General features: G+C 43.5%; 1 protein-coding gene across 6 annotated transcripts in view; it reads left to right on the top strand.

Annotated features, from left to right (window-relative positions):
- PDE4D (phosphodiesterase 4D) overlaps window positions 1-20,548 on the top strand; it is a 648,504-nt gene that overhangs the window by 439,846 nt on the left and 188,110 nt on the right. For all 6 annotated transcript variants that reach the window (XM_034773684.1, XM_034773681.1, XM_034773683.1 and 3 more), the window contains exon 2: window positions 18,005-18,196. In XM_034773684.1, the coding sequence (XP_034629575.1) occupies window positions 18,005-18,196 (192 nt within the window). The remainder of the gene's footprint in view (window positions 1-18,004; window positions 18,197-20,548) is intronic.

Raw genomic sequence — 20,548 nt, 5'->3', positions numbered from 1 at the left:
AGGTATATAAAATCATGAGTGATGTGGAGAAAATGGATAAGGAAAAGTTATTTACTTATTCCCATAATACAAGAACTAGGGGTCACCAAATGAAATTAATAGGCAGCAGACTTAAAACAAATACAGGGAGGTTCTTCTTCATGCAGCGCACAATCAACTTGTGGAGCTCCTTACCTGAGGAGGTTGTGAAGGCTAGGACTATAACAGCGTTTAAAAGAGACCTGGATAAATTCATGGGGGTTAAGTCCATTAATGGGTATTAGCCAAGATGGGTAAGGAATGGTGTCCCTAGCCTCTGTTTGTCAGAGGATGGAGATGGATGGCAGGAGAGAGATCACTTGATCATTGCCTGTTGGTCCACTCCCTCTGGGGCATCTGGCATTGGCCACTGTCGGTAGACAGGATACTGGGCTAGATGGACCTTTGGTCTGACCCGGTACGGCCGTTCTTATGTTCTTGCAGTGCTCTGCTCTTGGGGTTATCTTTGAAGATCTTTCAGGAGTTTCTGTTTCTGCAGAATGTGACTTCTAGTTACATAGCAGAGTTAGCTCTGAGGAACATATTAAACCTGTTCTCAGAAGTTTGCACTGGGTTCTGTTTGCTTTCAGATGTATATGAACGAATTGATTTAGGTCCTTAAAGTGCTTTGTTGGATGTCGGTTACCAGAGAGAATGCCTTTTCCTCTATATATCTAATTCAGCTCACTCTTAATTTTGAGATAATTTCAGAGCACCTCAACCACTTTTGTTAACAGCTTCCACAAGTTAATTCTCAGTGGTAGGAGCAGAGTGTTCTCAGTGGAGGGCCCATGAATTTGGAATTTATTTCCCAATTTGATTCAACAAAGCTTGTGTCTGATGACTTTCAAGCCATAGTGTTAGGTTCACTTTTATATTAGGGAATTTGCCTAAGAAGGGCAACTGTGGGATCCATTAAGATGTTGTCTTGGAGGAGCTTCACTTTAAATGGTAGTGGTCAAAATGTTTATAATATTTGTACATTTTTATAAATTCTAACATAAATAAAAGTACTTTCCAAATGCCCGGTCTTTAAATTTAATTAAGATAAAAGCTAAGCAAAGAAGCAATAACACCAAGTGGAAGTACAACAAATCTCTCTCACACACTCAGACATTTTACTGTATGTTTATTTTGTACCTCTGTCCAAAATATGTCTTAAAACTCAATAATGGAGAGCAAGATCTGAGGGTGATAATGGATTAGACATAATCTCACACTGCCATTGGCAGGGAAAAGTAAGGCATATCCTGGAATCTGTAGATTTGCAGAAGTCAGTCTCAAACTGTGGTTCTCAAAGGGATAAAAAGATGATAAAGAGATTTAGATGGTGTGATTTATGAAAAAAATTAAGGGAATTTAATATGTACAGCCTAGAGAAAAGAAAACTAAGTGCAGATGTGAGATTGCATAATATAAGTGAGAGTAAAAAATTACGTGATTGAATGGCACAAGGGGGAGAATGCAATTTAGGTATTAGTAATAGTGATCCCTCAACATCACTGAGGTACCACAGTTAGAGATGTTCAAGAATATATCAGGCAGAACATTTAAAATAAGAATTCAGCAACGATGCAGGAAAAAGATTAGCTGACCTAGGAGTTGTTTTTCATATCTATAATCTTTGCTATCTATTCTTTTGATTTTTTTTTAGAGCTAACAATTTCACTATCTATTATTTCATACATATTTTTCTGCACTCGTCTAGTCTAGGTTATTCAAATGTAGAAAAATAGGCTTTGCCTCTTAAATGCTATCTCCATATATACCAACCATACCAGTCATGGCCCTGTCATAGACTTCCATTATGACACTGGACAAGTCAACATGTCTTTGCTCCACATTTGTAAAATGGGCATAATAATCCCTCTAGGAGTAATGGGTCAGAAAAATCAGAATGTGTCTTAAAATTAGTAGAAGTGTGGGCAAAATAGCACAGGACAAATTCAAATCCAATAAGTCATTCACTTTCACTTCTAAGCCTCCTCGGAATTATTGTTTTTCATTCCAACTGTATTTTATGTAATTTCCTCCCTAATTTCTTACTTGCATTTTTATTGCCCTGCAAAAAGGCAATTGTTATTTTGGGCTGTACACAAATTTCATAGAGCAGGTGGGAGATAGTTTCCATCCACGTGGTTTTAGTGTAGTAGTAGATGGCACATGGCATTCAGTTCTGGGCTCCACATTACTAGAAAGATGTTCACAAATTGGAGGCTATTCAGAGAAGTACAAAGGGGCTGGAGGAACTCATTTATGAGGAAAGAATTAAAGAGCATAAAAATGAACATAGATTGGCTAAGCAACAATTAAGAGACTGATCTAATAAAGTTTACAAATATTTATAAGGTGTTAAAACCAAGGATATCTGATTTAATAATAATAATCAGACTAGTGCACACTGCTTCTTGCCCAAACGGATCAGCCATCAGCTGCAGTGGTTCACCAGACTGAGCCAATCAGTCAGTGTATTCAAGACCCGAAACAGAATGGAGTTCAGCTCTACACCACCTCCGCAAGCTTATCCATCAACCAGCCTATCCTGATACTAAACAATTATGATGATAGAACACAGTGTTGCTGAACTCCTGTATATCTGGCATTGACTCCAGTGCAGCTTTCCATTCCATTATAGAGTTCTTCTATCATGCTATCTTCCCAGAGAGGCCAAGTCTCCTTATCAGATCCCACAAACCTTCTCGATGTGCTGAATCAAAGGCCTGACAGAAGTCTATAAAAGGTGCTGCACATAGCTTATTAAATTCAGCCATCTTCTCAAAAAGGGATCTCAAAGTAAAGATCTGATCAACAATGGAACAACCAGGCTGAAAGCTTCACTGAGTATCCTAGCCTTTGCCACATTGTTGATTCAAGATGTTAATATGGTTTGGTTATTAATCGAGATAACTAAGTCCATGGCCATTACCATCAAGCAGCCTCCAGCTCTGGATTATAACTAGCTCAGTATTAACCCCACTGGGCAAGATATCAAGCAGGTGGCAACTGTTAAATATTTGGGCAGTGTCATATACTGTGCTGGAGGATGTGGGCATTTGTATATCAGCAGCTGGTGCTGTGTTTCAGGCTCTTCAGCAGCCTTTGTGATGACATTGTGATGTCAAGCTTGCTTTGAAGCTGTGGATCTATAGAACCACTGTTATACCAACATTATTGTATGGAAATGAAACATGGGAGCTGAGGAAGGCTGAAGAACATCGGATTGACGTTTTTGAGTCCTGTTGTCTCCATATCAAGTGGCAGGACAAGATCAGAAATTAAGATATTTGAAGCTGAACATAGCAACTGCCACATCAGCTCTGAGGCAGTTTTGGTGGTTTTCTTAGTATGAGTGTTTTTCCATTCTAATAATACAATGAATTCCAAAGTGTGTGTACCAAAGAATGCTGCTATGTGACTGATAATCATCTGGGTGTCAAAAGCTTTAGTGGTTGTATGTCCATTACAGGCTACTTCAAGCACCCTGCCAGAGATTGATCTGGGTGATGCTCAATTTGCAAGGAGGCCACATCCCTTTTGATAAATGGTACCTTAAGGTGTAACTAGGGATAATTAGATGAAATTAAAAAAAGGAAATTTTAAGTGGAATATCAGGAAAATCTTGGCAATGAGACCTCCAAAGTCATGGAATAGTTTCCATAAGGAAGATGTGGAATCCCCATTCTTTGAGAATTTTAAAACAGGACTGATCCAAACACCAGAAAATCTATTTTAGAGAAATGGACTGGATGTTCTAATGGGATTGTTTGTTTGGGGGTTTTGTTTTTTTGTTTTTTTGCCATTTTAGTGTGACTTCTCCTGTTAGAATATCGTTAGAAAAAGTTCTATATTTTTCCTCTTAATTATAAGGCTCTATTATATGCAAAATGCTTCCAAAGACAGTAACGCTGAAAGGAAAAATCAAGCCTCGATGCTAAAATGAAAAAATTACAGTCAATGACACATTTTCTTTTTCTGTTTGGAGTCTGGGTGTGGGAAAAACTATCCATTCCATTTTGGGTTGGTTTGCTGAATCATTGAGGTGGAAATTCAAACCAACAAGTAAATAGTGGGCATGTATCTATGTAAAGAAATTGTGTTGAAGATTTGTCACTGAAGAATTAGCATCTACGTAAGAGGTTCAGATCAGATCAGTTCAGAAGTGATGATGTGACTCAGTTGAAGAACTTCTCAGGGTTTATTTTTCTGAGAATGTGGGTTAACCTATTTAAAATCTGATGTCCAGCTGGGAATCAATAGGGACAGGTAATTGTTGAAGATTTGTTTTTTCTGATGAACTATAGAACATTCAAGATTTTCACCTTTATTATTAAGCATTGCTGAGTGACCTTTGGGTGCCTATTTGCAGGTCACAAAGGTCAATCAAAATCCACATGTAAATCAGCTTTTTGGCTCAGAAATTTTAATATTAAGGTTATTGATAAAAAAATTAAGAAAAGACCAAAGAAAAGTAATAGTTGCATACTGTATTGTATTTGTCCAACCCTCTAATTTATTTACCCAGTTTATTTATCCAGTTTGTCCAAAAATCTGTACTTTCACAAAGGAACCATATTTTAATAATTCTGTGGTAATTTAAACAAGTTTGGGGACAGGTATAGGGAGCCTCAGTTTTTATTGATTTGCTCCTCATGCAACTTAATTGAAATCAATGAATTTGCATAATGTGCAAATCAAGGCAGAACTTCGCCTAGGCAACTTAAATACTTCACTGAAAACCCACTCTTACTACTAGTCAGTTTCTGTTTTTATTAAAAGACAAGCTTCCATTCTTCCCTTCATGTCTTCCCACTCTACTTTGTATGACTAGGATTTGGACGTTGCCTCTAGGGATGTTCATTTTATGATTTTGTGAGATGACTTTTAATACGGTGTCACATGAGTCTCTATTTGTGATTTGAATACCTGGGTTATTGTACTTGGCATGATTTCAGCATCACCTGAACTGACATGTCCTGCTGAAATAATTAGCATCTAAAGACAGCAAGTCAAAATGGCTGTAATAACTAAGAACAAGATTGTGATCAATCCCTTATCTGGTTGCGGCACACAACCCCAGCACACACACTTTTTGCAGCCCACACAAGGTCTGATTCAATAGCAGTTCCTTGGTGCTGGAACTATTCACCACTTCCTCCCCTGGTGAGCCAGCTGTTCAAAAATGAACGGAGAAAAGGTGAGTCCCTTTCCCCCCTGGCTCCATACACTGGCTTACAGAGCAGGGTATGTGCACCAGAAAATGCAACCCCAGTTTACACTGTGCACTCTCTCCAACCTCATGCACACTGGGGAACTCCAGGAGACATTGTTGGCCACATTCTCAGCCCCATAGCACAAAGCAGTCAGAAGCTGCCCATAACCTCTCTGCTGAGCACAGACACCCATAGTGTGGAGAAGTCCCCAGTAGGTGTAGAATTAGGGCTAGTCTACACTAGAAGTGCTACAGCAGCACAGTTGCACAGCATCTGGTGAAGATTCTATGTGCCGATGGCATAATAAAACCACCTCTGCAAGACGTGGCAGCTATGTCAGTGCAAAAAGTTCTCCTGCCAACATATTGTTGTCCACACTGGCAGTTAGGTCAGTGTAACTTACATCACTCAAGTAGGGTTGCCAACCCTCCAGGATTGGCCTGGAGTCTCCCAGAATCAATATCCATTTCCTGGTGACTATTGAAAGCAACTCAGTAGATTTTAATAGGATATTTTTAAAAAATGACATTAGGTCATGTTGGGAAAACAAAATCTCCTGGAATAGCTTCAGTCAGAATAGGCAACCCTACACTCAGGGGAGTGGCTTATTCACTCCCCACAGCAACATAAGTTACACCGACATAACCCATAGTGTAGACAAGCCCTCAATGAAGTTGGCTCATACATCTCCCTTCCCACAGCTGCAGTGGAGGTGAGGTTGGCGGAAATTAAGGAGGAGTGCCTGGAGCATCATACATTCCAGCGGGTGCGATTTACAGTAGTGCCTGGAGTCAAGCCAGGAATCAGGGAGCTTGTAAACAGCATTCTCACCCTCTGCTGAGCCTGGCAGAAGCTGGATGAAATAAAGAAACAGGTCCTGTGTCTTTGAATTCCAAATAGTCATTTTGAGCTGCTTATAACTTTTTTTAGTCTCATACTTTTCTGGCTGAAATGTGGCAGGTTTGTTCTAAGCCAGGGAGCTAATTCTTACGGAAAGTTTGAGTGAAAGTTGTTCCTCCATTTTCAAGAACCAAAATACAGATTTCCCATTACGCAATTATTGTTGAACAGCTCTAACGTGTCAGTGGTAAAACCTTGAAATTTAGCAGGGGGATTGGTCTGTAGGACATGGGTGTGTGGTAGAAATGGGTTGTGGTTTATCAAAGGTTTAAGAGTTTTAAAGTGGTCTTTTCATATTCACACTGCATTTTATAATGCAATCCGATGCCACAGTTCTGCCTGTTTGTTCCTTAGGAAAGTTTGTAGGCATAGCTGTGTTTTTTTTCTGTCATTACTGAAAGTGCTCCGGGACCATGGCTGTTTCCTTACAAATGAGAAAGGCCTGCATGGATGGCCACAAGAGCTCCTCCTGTCTGGTTGCACATATTGCACAATAGAGTATTCTTATGCTGTCTAGCAAATAGCTGAACATGGTGGAATTCTTTTTTTTTTTTAATTAGGGAATTCTATACAAAGCAAACAAAACTACATTAAAAGAACATTATGGCTGTTAACTTTATTACACGGCAGTAAGGAAATGACAAAGCTAAGGTTACCTCTGCCCTTTTGTGTGTATGTATTATGATACAATGTTTTATTACATAAGCACATATTGTTTTTTGCCCAGGGCCTCTGCCTCATTCTCTATGCATATTGGAGAGAGAATGAGGGAGGCTTGTATACTAAATTGGTCTAGTGTCCAGAAAAACCTGTCCTCATTCAGCGCAGAAGCTGTATTGTGTTGTGAATGAGACAGTGTTTTTCCATCAGAAGGGAAGAACTCAATGAACTGGGACCCAGGAGGTCTAGGTCTTTTTCTGCCTCTGCCACAGACTCTTTATGTGACTTTGAGCAAATTATTTAATCTTACTGAGTATCACTTGGTATAATAATACTTCCCACCTTGACGGGGCATTGCGAGTATCAAGACATCAGTGTTTGGGAGGCACACAGGTACCCTGTGAATGAACACTGTAGAAAAGTATTTAGTCCATTTTGAGTTCAGGGTTTGGATGGGTATGCAGTGAATGAGACGTGGGGGCATCCTTTGAATGGTGAAGAAATATTGAGCATGTTGTTATTCACTGAGCATTATCCTTGTACACGGAATGAAGAAGGGTTCGGTGGGGAAAAAATTTTATGTGATCGAGTCATTAAAAGATTTTTTGAAATGCCTACATATGCATGGGAGAGTTAATGTTGGTATTTCCTATCTTTGGAGTATTTCTCTTTGGAACCTTAAAGTTGTTTTAATATAGGTATGTTTGGTATATCATGCTTTATGTGCTAGATTCTCCAGTCCAATATAACCACTTTGCATTGCGTGAGTGGTGCAAAAAAACTGGCCAAAAAAGGCCAGTGGAGAATTCCCCCTATACAGGGGAACTTTCTGACAGTGAGAAGATGGCAGAGGCTGCTCTTCCACCTCCTATGCCAGTCTTTCCCCTCTCTCCCCAATATAAAGTGTGTGAGGAAGTATTCTGGGGGTGTGGTGTGGGCAGAACAGGGAGGGTAGGTGGATGACCAGAGTTCCACTACATCCATTTCTTCATTTGAGTAAGATTCCCGAGAAAGAATAGTGTTTACAGCTGCTCCCTGCAACTTAAACTTCCTTCAGGGCAGGAGGATGAGAATCTGGGAGCCACTACTGGCTCGCTGAAGTTTCTACTTGGGTAGGATAGTAAATCTGTCCACTAATGAATTTTAAACTGTAATATGTTAGAAATATATATAAAATGAAATGACAAATTACCTTGGGCATGAAAGTTCTAAATTAATTTGCTCATTATGGCTGTCTATCCACTTGGCAGTGATGTGATCAGTTATACTAAATCATGTAAATAAGATATGTGCTTCACCCAGAGAATCAATATATTTTCTTTTCAGACTAACAAACTCTTTTGTTTACAGTCATGCACATATAATAGTTTAGTGTTTTGTGCCTGAAAGTTTTTTTTAGTAAATCTTGTATTCCTCAGGAACTAGCAAAGTCTACAGAAAATTTGTAAGTGCTCCAGGGTTATTGAATTTTTTTATTATGTCAGCATTTTTTTAAATTTCTCAAGCATCATTATCTCCCGCAATTTGTATCTGACTTATTTTCCATACATGCACCATCAATCGACTTTTTTTCATAAAAAACCTACGTGACAGAGTCATTTGGGGCTCTTCAGTAAAAGCTCAAAACCTGCCTGATTCATTTTAAGCTGATTCCTTTTTTGACTTTTGACACCCATCTAGTGGATACAGCACAGTATAACAATGTTAAACTCCAAACACTTCCAAAGTCACAAAACTCCTCAGCCTCATGCATACTAGTGGATGTCCAGAAATATAGATTATGTAGGGTTACCATATTTCCACAATCAAAAAAGAGGACACTGGGGGGGGGAAGCCCCGCCCTAGCCCCGCCCCATCCACTCCCTCCCACTTCCCACCCCCTGACTGTCCCCCCTCAGAACTCCAACCCCCCCTGCTTCTTGTCCCCTGACTGCCCCCGCTGAGAACCCCCCACCCCTAGGACCCTACCTGTCCCCTGACTGCCCCGACCCTTATCCATTCACATGGGTGGCAGGGTTGTAGAAATTTTGGTGGTGCCCAGAACCCACCCCCCGCACCTGCCCAAGGCTCTGGGAGGGGGGTTGGATGGCGGGAGGAGGTCTGGGGTGCAGGTCCTGGGCTGGGGATTAGGGTCCAGGAGGAGTGCAGGGTGCAGGCTCTGGGATAGAGTTTGGGTGCTGGGTGCAGGCTCCGGGCTGGGGCAGGGGGTGGGTGTGCAGGAGGGAGTGAGGGGTGCAGGCTCTGTGATGGAGTTTGGGGGTGGGATGCAGTGCAAAGGGAGGGGGTGCAGGCTTTGGGAGGGAGTTTGAGGGCAGGAGGGCATGTGTGGGAAGGGGGAAGGGGGTTTGGGAGGGAGTTTGGGGATAGGAGGGGATGTAGGGGTGAGGGCTATAGCCCTGAGGATGAGGGGTTCATGATGCAGGAGGGGGCTCAGGGATGGAGCAGAGGATTAGGGTGCGGGGGGATGAGGGCTGGGGCTGAGGGGTTTGGGGCGTTGGAGAGGCTCAGGGCTTAGGTGGAAGGGCAGGGTAAGGGCAGCCTGTCTTCCCATTAGTGGATGGGGGATGCTAGGACCCAGGGGCAGCAGACAGCAGTTGCTGTTGGCTCTGGCAGCACAAGCAGGCAAGGGAGAGGCGGGGGGAGTCTCACGGGGGGGGGCACGTGGAGGGGGGGTGGCAGGTGGAGGCCGGGGACCCATCCAACATTCCCCCGCTCCCTGAGTGCCCCCCCCGGAATCCCCTTACCATTCTGGCTCCACGTGTTTGCAAAACACGCTGCCCGGTGGGTCGGTTTGTGTGTTACACAGGGCTGCAGACAGAGGGAGGGGGGAGCAGGGGAGGGCTCTGGCTGCTGGAGGCCAATGGGAGCAGTTCAATTGGCCCAGCTGCCCAATCAGCAGCCGCACTCTGCATGGAAGAGAGGGAGGGAGGCGAGGGAGAAAAAAAACCCAGACATTTTAACCTTGTTACCAATTCCTCCCGGACGGCTATTTAGAGACGCAAAAGCCGGACATGTCCAGGGAAATACGGACTGATGGTAACCCTAGATTATGGCCCCTCTCATGTCAGGAATGATTGAATGCAACTCTGCTGATTCTAGCCTACATGTTTTTAAATTTTGAACTTTTAAAAACATAAATCTTTGCATCAGTGGAGGGCAAAATCATTTGCATCAAAGTACCAGAAATCCACACTGGGAGAAATAAGCTTTGTAAGTGAAAAATTCATACCTGATCCCCCGAAAGGGAGATTGACCAAACCAGAAAATATTGCTAGAGCATGCAGAGGTGTAATCAAGAAGGCCAAGGCACAATTGGAGTTGCAGCTAGCAAGGGATGTCAAGGGTAACAAGAAGGGTTTCTACAGGTATGTTAGCAACAGTAAGGGAAAGTGTGGGACCCTTACTGAAAGGGGGAGGCAACCTAGTGACAGATGATGTGGAAAAAGCTGTAGTACTCAATGCTTTTTTTGCCTCGGTCTTCACAGACAAGGTCAGCTTCCAGACTGCTGCACTGGGCAACACAGTATGGGGAGGAGGTAAGCAGCCCTCAGTTGTGAAAGAACAGGTTAAGGACTATTTAGAAAAGCTGGACATGCACAAGTCCATAGGTCCAGATCTAATGCATCCAAGGATGCTGAGGGAGTTGGCTGATGTGATTGCAGAGCTACTGGCCATTATATTTTAAAATTCTTGGCGATCGGGGGAGGTCCCGGACGATTGGAAAAAGGTAAATATACTGCCCATATTTTAAAAAGGGAAAAAAGAGAACCCGGGAAACTACAGCCTCACTTCAGTCCCCGGTAAAATCATGGAGCAGATCCTCAAGGAATGTGTGGATATGGGGAAAGTGGTGGATGTGATATATCTTGACTTTAGCAAAGCTTTTGATACGGTCTCCCACAGCATTCTTGCCAGCAAGTTAAACAAGTATGGATTGGATGAATAGACTATAAGGTGGATAGAAAACTGGCTAGATTGTCAGGCTCAAGAGGTAGTGATCAACGGCTTGATGTCTAATTGGCAGCCGGTATCAAGCGGAGCGCTCCAGGGGTCGGTCCTGAGGCCAGTTTTGTTCAACATCTTTATTAGTGATCTGGATGCTGGGATGAATTGCACCCTCAGGAAGTTCGCAGATGACACTAAGCTGGGGGAAGAGGTAGATACGCTGGAGGGTAGAGATAGGGTTCAGAGTGACCTAGACAAATTGGAGGATTGGGCCAAAAGAAGTCTGATGAGGTTCAATGAGGACAAGTGCAGAGTCCTGCACTTAGGAAGGAAGAATCCCATGAACCGCTACAGGCTGGGGACCAACTGGCTAAGCAGCAGTTCTGCAGAAAAGAACCTTGGGAGTACAGTGGATGAGAAGCTGGATATGAGTCAGCAGTGTGTCCTTGTGGCCAAGAAGGCCAACAGCATATTGGGCTGTATTAGTAGGATCATTGCCAGCATATCGAGGGAAGTGATTATTCCCCTCTATTCGGCACTGGTGAGGCCACCCCTGGAGTATCGTGTCCAGTTTTGGTCCCTCCACCACAGAAGGGATGTGGACAAATTGGAGAGAGTCCAGCCGAGGGCAATGAAAATGATTAGGTAGCTGGGGCACATGACTTACGAGGAGGCTGAGGGAACTGGGGTTATTTAGTCTGCAGAAGAGAAGAGTGAAGGGGGATTTGCTAGCAGCCTTCAACTACCTGAAAGGGGGTTCCAAAGAGGATGGAGCTAGGCTGTTCTCAGTGGTGGCAGATGAGAGAACAAGAAGCAATGGTCTCAAGTTGCAGTGGGGGAGGTCTAGGTTGCATATTAGGAAACACTATTTCACTAGGAGGGTGGTGTAACACTGGAATGGGTTACCTAGGGAGGTGGAAGAATCTCCATCCTTAGAGGTTTTTAAGGCCTGGCTTGACAAAGCCCTGGCTGGGATGATTTAGTTGGTGTTGGCCCTGCTTTGAGCATGGGATTGGACTAGGTGACCTCCTGAGGTCTCTTCCAACCCTAATATTCTATGATTCTATGAAAAACAAAACCAAAAAAAACCCCCAAAGAAACCTGAAATAGCCTATAAAATTAACTGATGAATTCTATGGTCAAGGAAACCTGTACAAAGGACCATTCTTATTAGACAACCACTTATTTGGGGACTGTCTGACATCTCCCCCAGATTCTTAATTAGAGATCCACATTTGTTAAATAACTAAGCTTGGTCAGTTCCTTGAATGGTTGTTTCAGTTGGGTTTCACTGTTCTCCTTCAAGCTTTTGCTTGACTAAATTAAGAGCTCTCTTCAGGGCCAAATGAACTAATGGTTACTGAACTACTTAATGAACAGAATTGTGGAAGACTCAAGGCTCCCATTCAGAGAGGTTTGAGGCAAACATTTGGTTTGTTTGTTTCAGTTTGTATGGGATTACATCCCTTGACACTTTGAGTTTCTGGGTTTAAACAAACCCAAAACTCAAAGCAAAATGAACCAAGACCACTGAACTTTGCAATGCTACCACCTGAAACAACCCAGCCCATGCTTATCTGAATCTTGATGCAGTTTTCGGAAAACAATTAAATGGAATTTGGGGCCATGTTTTCAAAAAGTTCATATGACTCAACATTGTTTTTTGATGAACTCAAACCAATTTCAGATTTCATAAATTCTCTTGCTTTTCGATGTTGCTAATTTTACACAAACTTACAAGTAGCCTGGGAGACAGTCTCATTACACAAGAAATAACGTTTTTCCCCCTAACTACAATTAAAGTAAAAGTCAGCCAGCCATCTTCCACCACGCCTAAAATTATATTAAAGATAACCTGAAGAGCTTATTAAAATAATTTTGGAAGCCTATATGTCAAGAAATTATGCTGGCCCTGTACTGTTTAGATCAGGGGTCGGAAACCTTTCAGAAGTGGTGTGCTGAGTCTTCATTTATTCATTTTAATTTAAGGTTTTGTGTGCCGGTCATACTTTTTAACGTTTTTTAGAAGGTCTCTCTCTATAAGTCTATATATTATATAACTAAACAACTGTTGTATGTAAAATAAACAAGGTTTCCAAATGTTTAAGAAGCTTCATTTAAAATTAAATTAAAATGCTGATCTTATGCCACCGGCCTGCTCAGCCCGCTGCCGGCCTGGGGTTCCGTTCACCTAGGCCGGCAGCAGCATGAGCGGGGCCTGTGGCNGTAAAATAAACGAGGTTTCCAAATGTTTAAGAAGCTTCATTTAAAATTAAATTAAAATGCTGATCTTATGCCACCGGCCTGCTCAGCCCGCTGCCGGCCTGGGGTTCCGTTCACCTAGGCCGGCAGCAGCATGAGCGGGGCCTGTGGCCAGGACCCTGGCTGGCAAGAGGCCGGCAGCCAGAACCCCAGGCTGGCAGCGGGTTGAGTGGGGCCGGTGGCTAGGACCCCAGACCGGCAGCGGGCTGAGCAGGGCCGGAGGCCGGGACCCCAGACCGGCAGCGGGCTGAGCAGCTCAGCCCGCTGCCGGTCTGGGGTTCCGTCTGCTGGCTCCTGACAGCCAGGGTCCCGGCTGTCAGCCCCGCTCAGCCCGCTGCCGGTCTGGGGTCCCGGCCCTGCCCACACAGAGTGGGTTCCAACCTTCCCCCTGGTTCTGGCCCATTCTCTTCCTCTCTCTCTGCACTGAGCTGAGGGTGGAAGTGCACTGAGCACAGGGCTGGGGGCGAAGGAGTAGGCTGGGGGTTGGGGTGCAGGGTCTGGCCAGGAGCTGGAATGAGGGAGGGGGCTCAGGGTTCGGGCAGGAGGTTTGGATGTGGAGCGCTTACCTGGGCAGCTCCCATTTGGTGTGAGGGGTGCAGGTGGGAATGTGGGGGGGGGTGCAGGAGCTCCCATTTGGTGCTCAGGGTGGGGAGTGCAAGAGTCAGGGCATGGGGTGGGAGGGGCTGGGGAGTGCAGGAATCAGGGCAAGGTGTGTGTGAGGAGGGTGCAGGAGTCAGGGCAGAGGGCTGGGGGCAGGGGAGGGGGGGGGGGGAGGCGCGGGGGGGGGGGGGGGGGGCTGGATATGTGTGGAGGGTGTAGGAGTCAGGGCAGAGGGCTGGGGGCATGTGAGGGGGTGTGGGAGTCAGGGCATAGGGTGTGGGGGGGCTGGGTATGTGTGGGGGGTGCCAGAGTCAGGGCTGGGGTCATAGGGGGTGGTGCAGGGGGCTGGGTGTGAGGGGGGTGCAGGGATCAGGGCAGAGGACTGGGGGGTGGGCTGGGATCGGGGGGATGCTCCCAGCCCCCTGCCCTGAGCGGCTCTCGGCAGGGGGCTGGAGGGATATGCCCTGATTCTACTCCTCTTCCCCAAGGCCCCACTCCTGCCTCTTCTCCGCCTCCTTCCCGGTCTGAGCAGCGAAGGCGCTGGGGCTCCTCTTCTCCCTTCCCTCGCAAGGGCCATCGGTGGCAGGGAGGGAGAGGAGGCGGAGCACGATGCAGCACGCTGGGGGGAAAGAGGTGGGGGAGGGGGAAGCTTGGCTGCCGGCAGAGCCTGCCCTACAGCAGCAGCCGGCAGGACCAAGCTTGCTTCTGCCCCCTGACCCCACCAGAGAGAGCGTTAGGTGCGGGGCAGAGAAGAGCGAGCTGGGCCGGGCAGGATTTTTAATGGCACACTGCTGCCTGCCAGGGTCCCAGCCATCGGCCCCGCTCAGCCCGCTGCCGGGGTTTGGCAGCAGGCTAAGCAGGGCCAGCGGCGGCCGCAGCATGCCATTAAAAATCAGCTTGAGTGCTGTCTTTGGCACGCGTGCCATAGGTTGCCGACCCCTGGTTTAGATGTTAGCGATATCTTCAATGTGCTTCAAGAGAAGTTGCTCCAGACTCTGTCTACCAGAACTCAGGTGCTAACAGGAATAAAGCCTTTCAGTTAAGTTTTAACATGTATCCTGTAAATGACTTGGGTTCTTAAACTACTTTTATGATGCTGTTGAGTTTTTGTAAGCATTCTGCTTCACTATTAAGTGATGTTTTTGAACTGGTTCATATTCAGACATGATTGAACTAGTGGAACTCTATTTATTAATAATTATCCTTGGCCAAAGTTGTCAGGCCTGGCTGTCAAAGGTAGGTTCCTAAATCCAGAGTTACCTAAATAAAAGTGCCCAGATTTTTAGATGTGTGAGCATGTGCATCTCTCATAGATTTCCACAGGAACTGTGGGTGCTTAGCACTTCTGAAAACTTTAGGCAACTAAGCTTTAAAATTTTGGCCATTGATAAACAATAATTTTATTATTTATTTAAATACCAGCATGCAATGGTGCTGGAACAGTTTTTATAGTGGGGATGCTGAAAGTGGAAACCATGTATTTGGGTTGTTATCACTACTTCAAGCCAAGGGGTGTGGCAGCACCCCTAGTTTTAGCCCCTGTGCCAGCATAGGGTATATACAGTGCTTTATTGTAAGAAAACAGCAGGCTTCTAAAACTCATTTCCTTCCCCCACCAGAATTTGTCATCCTAACGACTCAAACAGATATAGCATGAATTAAAAAAAAAAAAAGTAACACAGATGAGTTGCAGGTGAATGTTGTCTACATAGATGCAGGACATACGAGTTTTAAGGAGTGGGAGAGTGTTTGGTGAATATTGACTGGGATGCTCTTCCAAGAGTACAGAAAGCATTGAAAAAATGAATGGAGACTAGAATGGGACAAAGAAAACAGGGGAGGGACTTAAGGAAATTGTAGGGAGCAGGAGCAGGTTGTAGGAGAAAATTAGGACAGAGATATAAGCAGGAGCTGGATGGGTAGAGTGTTTTAAATGTGAGAACGAAAAGCGTGAGCTGAATCTGGAAGAACAGGGAGCCAGTGCACTGATTTCAGAAGAAGGCCAACAAGAATATCATAGGTAACCATGAGCCTTTAAATGCTATGCTTTATTTCTCAAATTATAAAGCACAGCTAATTTGAGATTTGGAAATTCTGTGGGGCTTGTAATAATAGGGTGTTGGTGGTCACAGGAAACATACTCAGATATGAGCAAAAGGAATTGAAATATAAAAACAAAGGTTCAAGAGACCATGCATTTCAGGATATTACTGATGATCTAATCAGTGAACAGTTCTGAAAACATCTGTTGGGCTCACTCTACTGAGTCCTTGTTGAATACCATTGTGTTGAATAATTTTTCAGAGAAGATTTGTTTTCCTTTTCTGTATTCAAACCATTTGTGAAAGATGGCATATGAGGTGATGAGAGATCCAAGAGAAATGCAGCCGAATGCCTGAAATTCAAGGAAGAATAACAAACTGATTGAGGAGAGGATAAAAGTCAAATATATAAACTCCTGGGTTTTGTTTATACTCTCTTATGCAATGCAGACCTATCTCCAGAGAGTGGATTGCTGAGAATTGAGACATGCTGTGAGGGCTGTTTCTCCTTTCCTCTGAATGCTGTTTTCTAAAATATTTTTTTTTAAATGAGCTTGTTTCTTTTCTAAGCAGTATCATCTCTATTTTGGATGTTACCATCTCTCCTCCCTGCCCAAAATATTCTGATGGGTCATCAGTTCCTACATTCACTCTCCCCTCTCAATTGCTTTGTTTCTTTCTTCATTGGCTACTTGAAAGAGTATCTAGTAGTATATGATGAATCATGTTTATTACAGTAGTGCATAAGGACCAACCAAGAATAGGGCCCCATTGTGCTAGGCACTGTACAAACGCAGAGTACCAGACAGTCCCTGTCATGACTGATAGACAAATCAGACCTGACACAGGCCATTCAGAGTGAATATTTAATATTTGATCCATCCTCTTTTAACTGCAGCAGACGTTAGCAGCATTCTTTAAGAATCAACCTTTAACTTGCACTTCAACAGAGCCACACCAGGTATATGATGCAGATCCCAAGGTACCCAACATATATTTTCTGTTATGGAGCACTGAAAAGAGAACTGTTTATTTCTGTAGAGATACAAATTGCCAGGGTAGCAGGTAGCACCCACTTACAACTGTGCCTGTCTAGAAGACTGTACCCCATCCTATCAGATACAGCCCTGACCTTGTGGTCCACACATTCATCACCTTCAGACTTGAATACTGTAATGCATTGTAGGTAGAAACTGAGCTGTGTGCTCCAAAAATCCCTCCATTTGGTACAAAATGCAGCGGGCAGGCTGCTAAGCAACACAGGTTGCCATGAGCACATCATCCTGACGCTGTGCACTCTGCACTAGCTCCCTATTGATTACAGAGTCCAGTTCAAGGCTTTTTGTTCTGAGTTTTCAAAGCCCTTTGTGGAATTGGTTCTAGCTACCTAAATAAAACACCCTTCCCTTTTCTGTGACCATGGCCTCCCATGCCAGCTATGGTCCTTAGGAACAATTAAATTGTTGACCAGTAGACAGAGCTTTGACAAGAACTGGATCTAGACAATGGAAGTGGAACTCACTGCCGCAAGAAATAAGAATGGCCACAAATCTTACTGTGAATAGCCATAAATGCAAAGCTAATTTCTTTGACCTAGCTTTACAATAAGAATAACCTCTAATACACTCACACCCCATAATTCTATTCAAGCATTATATTCCTACCTGCTGGGAATAAAAATAGGACAGTTGTTGTTGTTTTAATATTTGAGCAGTTGTCAGATATTATGATGCCCATGTAAGAAGCTAGATAGGAATCATATCCCTTGGAGTGGGAGAGGGGGAGGCAGGCCACAAAACAGGGGGACAAGGGCATGGAGGAGGAACCAGGGAAGGTGGGGAAAGCTTCTGGATCCACTCTGACTCCCTGGTGCTAATGTGTTCTTGTGGGCAAAGGCCTGAGCAGATTCTTGAAAACCACCTTCCCTCCCTGTTCCTGCAGTGATCCCTAATAGGGCTGACCATAGGAGCAACTCCAGTTCATTGGCCCAAGCTTTGTGTTTCTGCTCTTACAGCACACTTTTCAGCTGAGAAAACACATGCACTGAGTCCATAGTGCCAATAGTGGACACCCCACATCCCAAGAAGCGTGTAGACTTCAATAACCTTAATAGTGATTTATCTCTCCTCCCCCCAGTCATTCTTTCTTTGGTTATCAGCAATTCCACAGTATATTTACAGAGACACCTGTTATTGATTTAACAGTGGAGTTGATCAGCTGTAGATTTTCCCACTATTAACAGAAGTTTTTAGCTATTGAAAAATGTGTTAGAGACATCTGCTCTTATAGCTGCATTTGTTATTTTCAAAACTCTCAGCATAACTGTGGCATAAATCTTTTTTTACTCCCTCCCCCTCTTTCTTACAGTTTTGATGTAGACAATGGCACATCATCGGGACGGAGTCCCTTGGATCCCATGACGAGCCCTGGGTCAGGGCTAATTCTCCAGGCTAACTTCGTCCATAGTCAACGTAGAGAGTCCTTCCTCTACCGGTCAGACAGTGACTATGACCTCTCTCCAAAGTCCATGTCCAGGAACTCTTCCATTGCCAGCGACATGTAAGTGTTTAAAAAAGAAAGTTGACCTCCCACATTTTAGCTATCATTTCATCCTATGTTAATCACAAGCCCAGGCAAAATGGTCTGTTACATTTTTGGTACCATAAATCAGCTCCTTCAGAAATCAAAGACAACAATCACAAATGCTGCTGAATTCACTACTAAGAGTTTTTAAAATCAACCTTACCTTACACATACATACTATTTTTATACACTTAATTAGGTTTGTCAATCTGATTTCAAAATAACCAATAAATATGTCAAAACAGCCCATGGAATTCACTCAGTTTCTGAATGTTACCTTAGTAATATTTTTAAGGAATGCATTTGACTTATTTTAATCAGTGAGGCTGTTAATATATATATTTTTTGGCAAGGTGTGCAACAATTATCCTATGTAGCCTGTTGTAAACCCTGTGTACCATGGTTGCCTGTGGTTGTGGACAAAAGAAGTAAGGAACTGGAGAATGTATTTACTTTTCCAGCATTTCCACAAGAACAATTTCACACAAGGTTAACCATGTAGCAGCTAAATTGTGATAAGCTGCCCTTTTCTGAAAACGTTTATACTTTGTTCCTAAAAGTACACTGCTTTGGTAGTCCAGCATGGTGGTGAGAGGCATGAACAGCTTGTAAGGAGGTATCCTCACCCTTTTAAAAATGATAAATCTGTTATGTTACAGTCCAATCTATTCCCAAGGCTCAAAATAAATAAATACATTTTAAAATTGCCCTTTTGAAGTATTTTTGAGGCTCTGACAGGAATTATTTAGCAGATTCCAGGGATGGGATGACTCCATCAGAGGCAGAAAAAGACTTCAACTTCCTTTCAGTTTGGTGACAAAACTTTAACAAGGGTCTCCTCCAGCTTCTCACTGCTTTTTACTATTTTTCTGTTTTATGCACTTTCTGCCAGACGGGCTAATCTTGCAAACACATACCAAAACTAATGTTACTCATATGAGTAGTCCCAAGTCAAATGCAAATCTATTTTATTTATAAGGCACTAAAAACACATGTAATTCTCTAACCTCTACTAATTTTTAAACTGCTAAAAATGAATAGCTTAATGATTTTTAAATTTTTAAATCTGCTCCAACTTTCATTGCTGAGTATGTGTTTAGGGTTGAATTGTAAACCCCTAAAGTAGACAGGCATGCTTGCAAAGTCCCCTACTGAACGAGGAAATCAGGAGTATAGAAACATCAGATCTTAATGTAAGTGCTAAGATTTATTTTATAAAAAAGGAATAAAAATTCATTGAACATCATACTTTTTTAAAAAGTCACTCTTTGGGATGTGTGAATTCTCACTCATTATTGTGAAATGTATTTTCCTCTAGTATTCCAATCCTTAGGAATTTGGAACTGCTATTTGCAGCCTATGTATCTTTTTATAGATGTTAATTTGTCTACCCAAGATAGCTCTTTTCCCATTTGAGTGCCATTTGAGGTGACATTCATCCCTGTGCCAAGAAGCAGCACAATGCCTATGCACCACGTAAGCCCTGTTGATTTAACACTTCCTAGGCCTAGTGCCACCTCTTTGCCCCCTGTGTGAACAATATGGGTGAGACTAAAGATCAGTGAGACAAAAATGGTCTTGTCTTGCCTGAAAAGAATGTAAAAACACATTGTAATCACAGACAGACAGTCTGATCCAGAGTCCTTACTTCCATGAGGCCAAACTTTTTGTGTCATCTCTTGTGACAATCCTACTTGAAAATCCTACTTTCCCAGTCTAAGGTACAACACTGATCCCCAACCTGCTAGCAGATGAGTTATTTCAGTTAACAATTTCAATTACTGCTCCTCCCATAAACCCATAAGCCAGTTTGGCATTTCCTTGATTTCCTAGTGAGATTTCAACACAGATCAATAACTTGGATGAATGATTTAACTATTGAAACACCGAGGACATTCTTTTCTTTTTATATTTATAATCAGTGTTCCTTTGAAACAACGTTAAACACGTAAGAACAGTTGGCTAATCAGAACTCACGAGTGGGTAAACATTCCAGTGCTCCCCATCAGACCAGAGATTCTGCCGTTGTGCAATGGAGCAGCTGTTATATGTCCCTGCTCACTATGCAGGATGGAGGGGAGCATGAAATACAAAGAGCAGACCTTCTTACCTCTGGAGAGTCAAATACCCCTCTTTGACCAAGCATTTTCTTCTGACTGCCATTACTGGAATGTCCTGACATCATAAGTGTCTTCATCTGCTGTTCATTCAGACACTGAGGTGACAGAGGCTGGAAGCAGTCTGCACTCCACCCAGAAACAGAGATCTTCACACCATCAGGTTAGGAGGCAACACATTTCTCGCACATGTCCTAGTCATCTCAGTATC

Source organism: Trachemys scripta, chromosome 6 (assembly GCF_013100865.1).
Source record: "Trachemys scripta elegans isolate TJP31775 chromosome 6, CAS_Tse_1.0, whole genome shotgun sequence".
NCBI lineage: Eukaryota > Metazoa > Chordata > Testudines > Emydidae > Trachemys > Trachemys scripta.
This window is presented reverse-complemented; position numbering and strand designations above follow the sequence as displayed.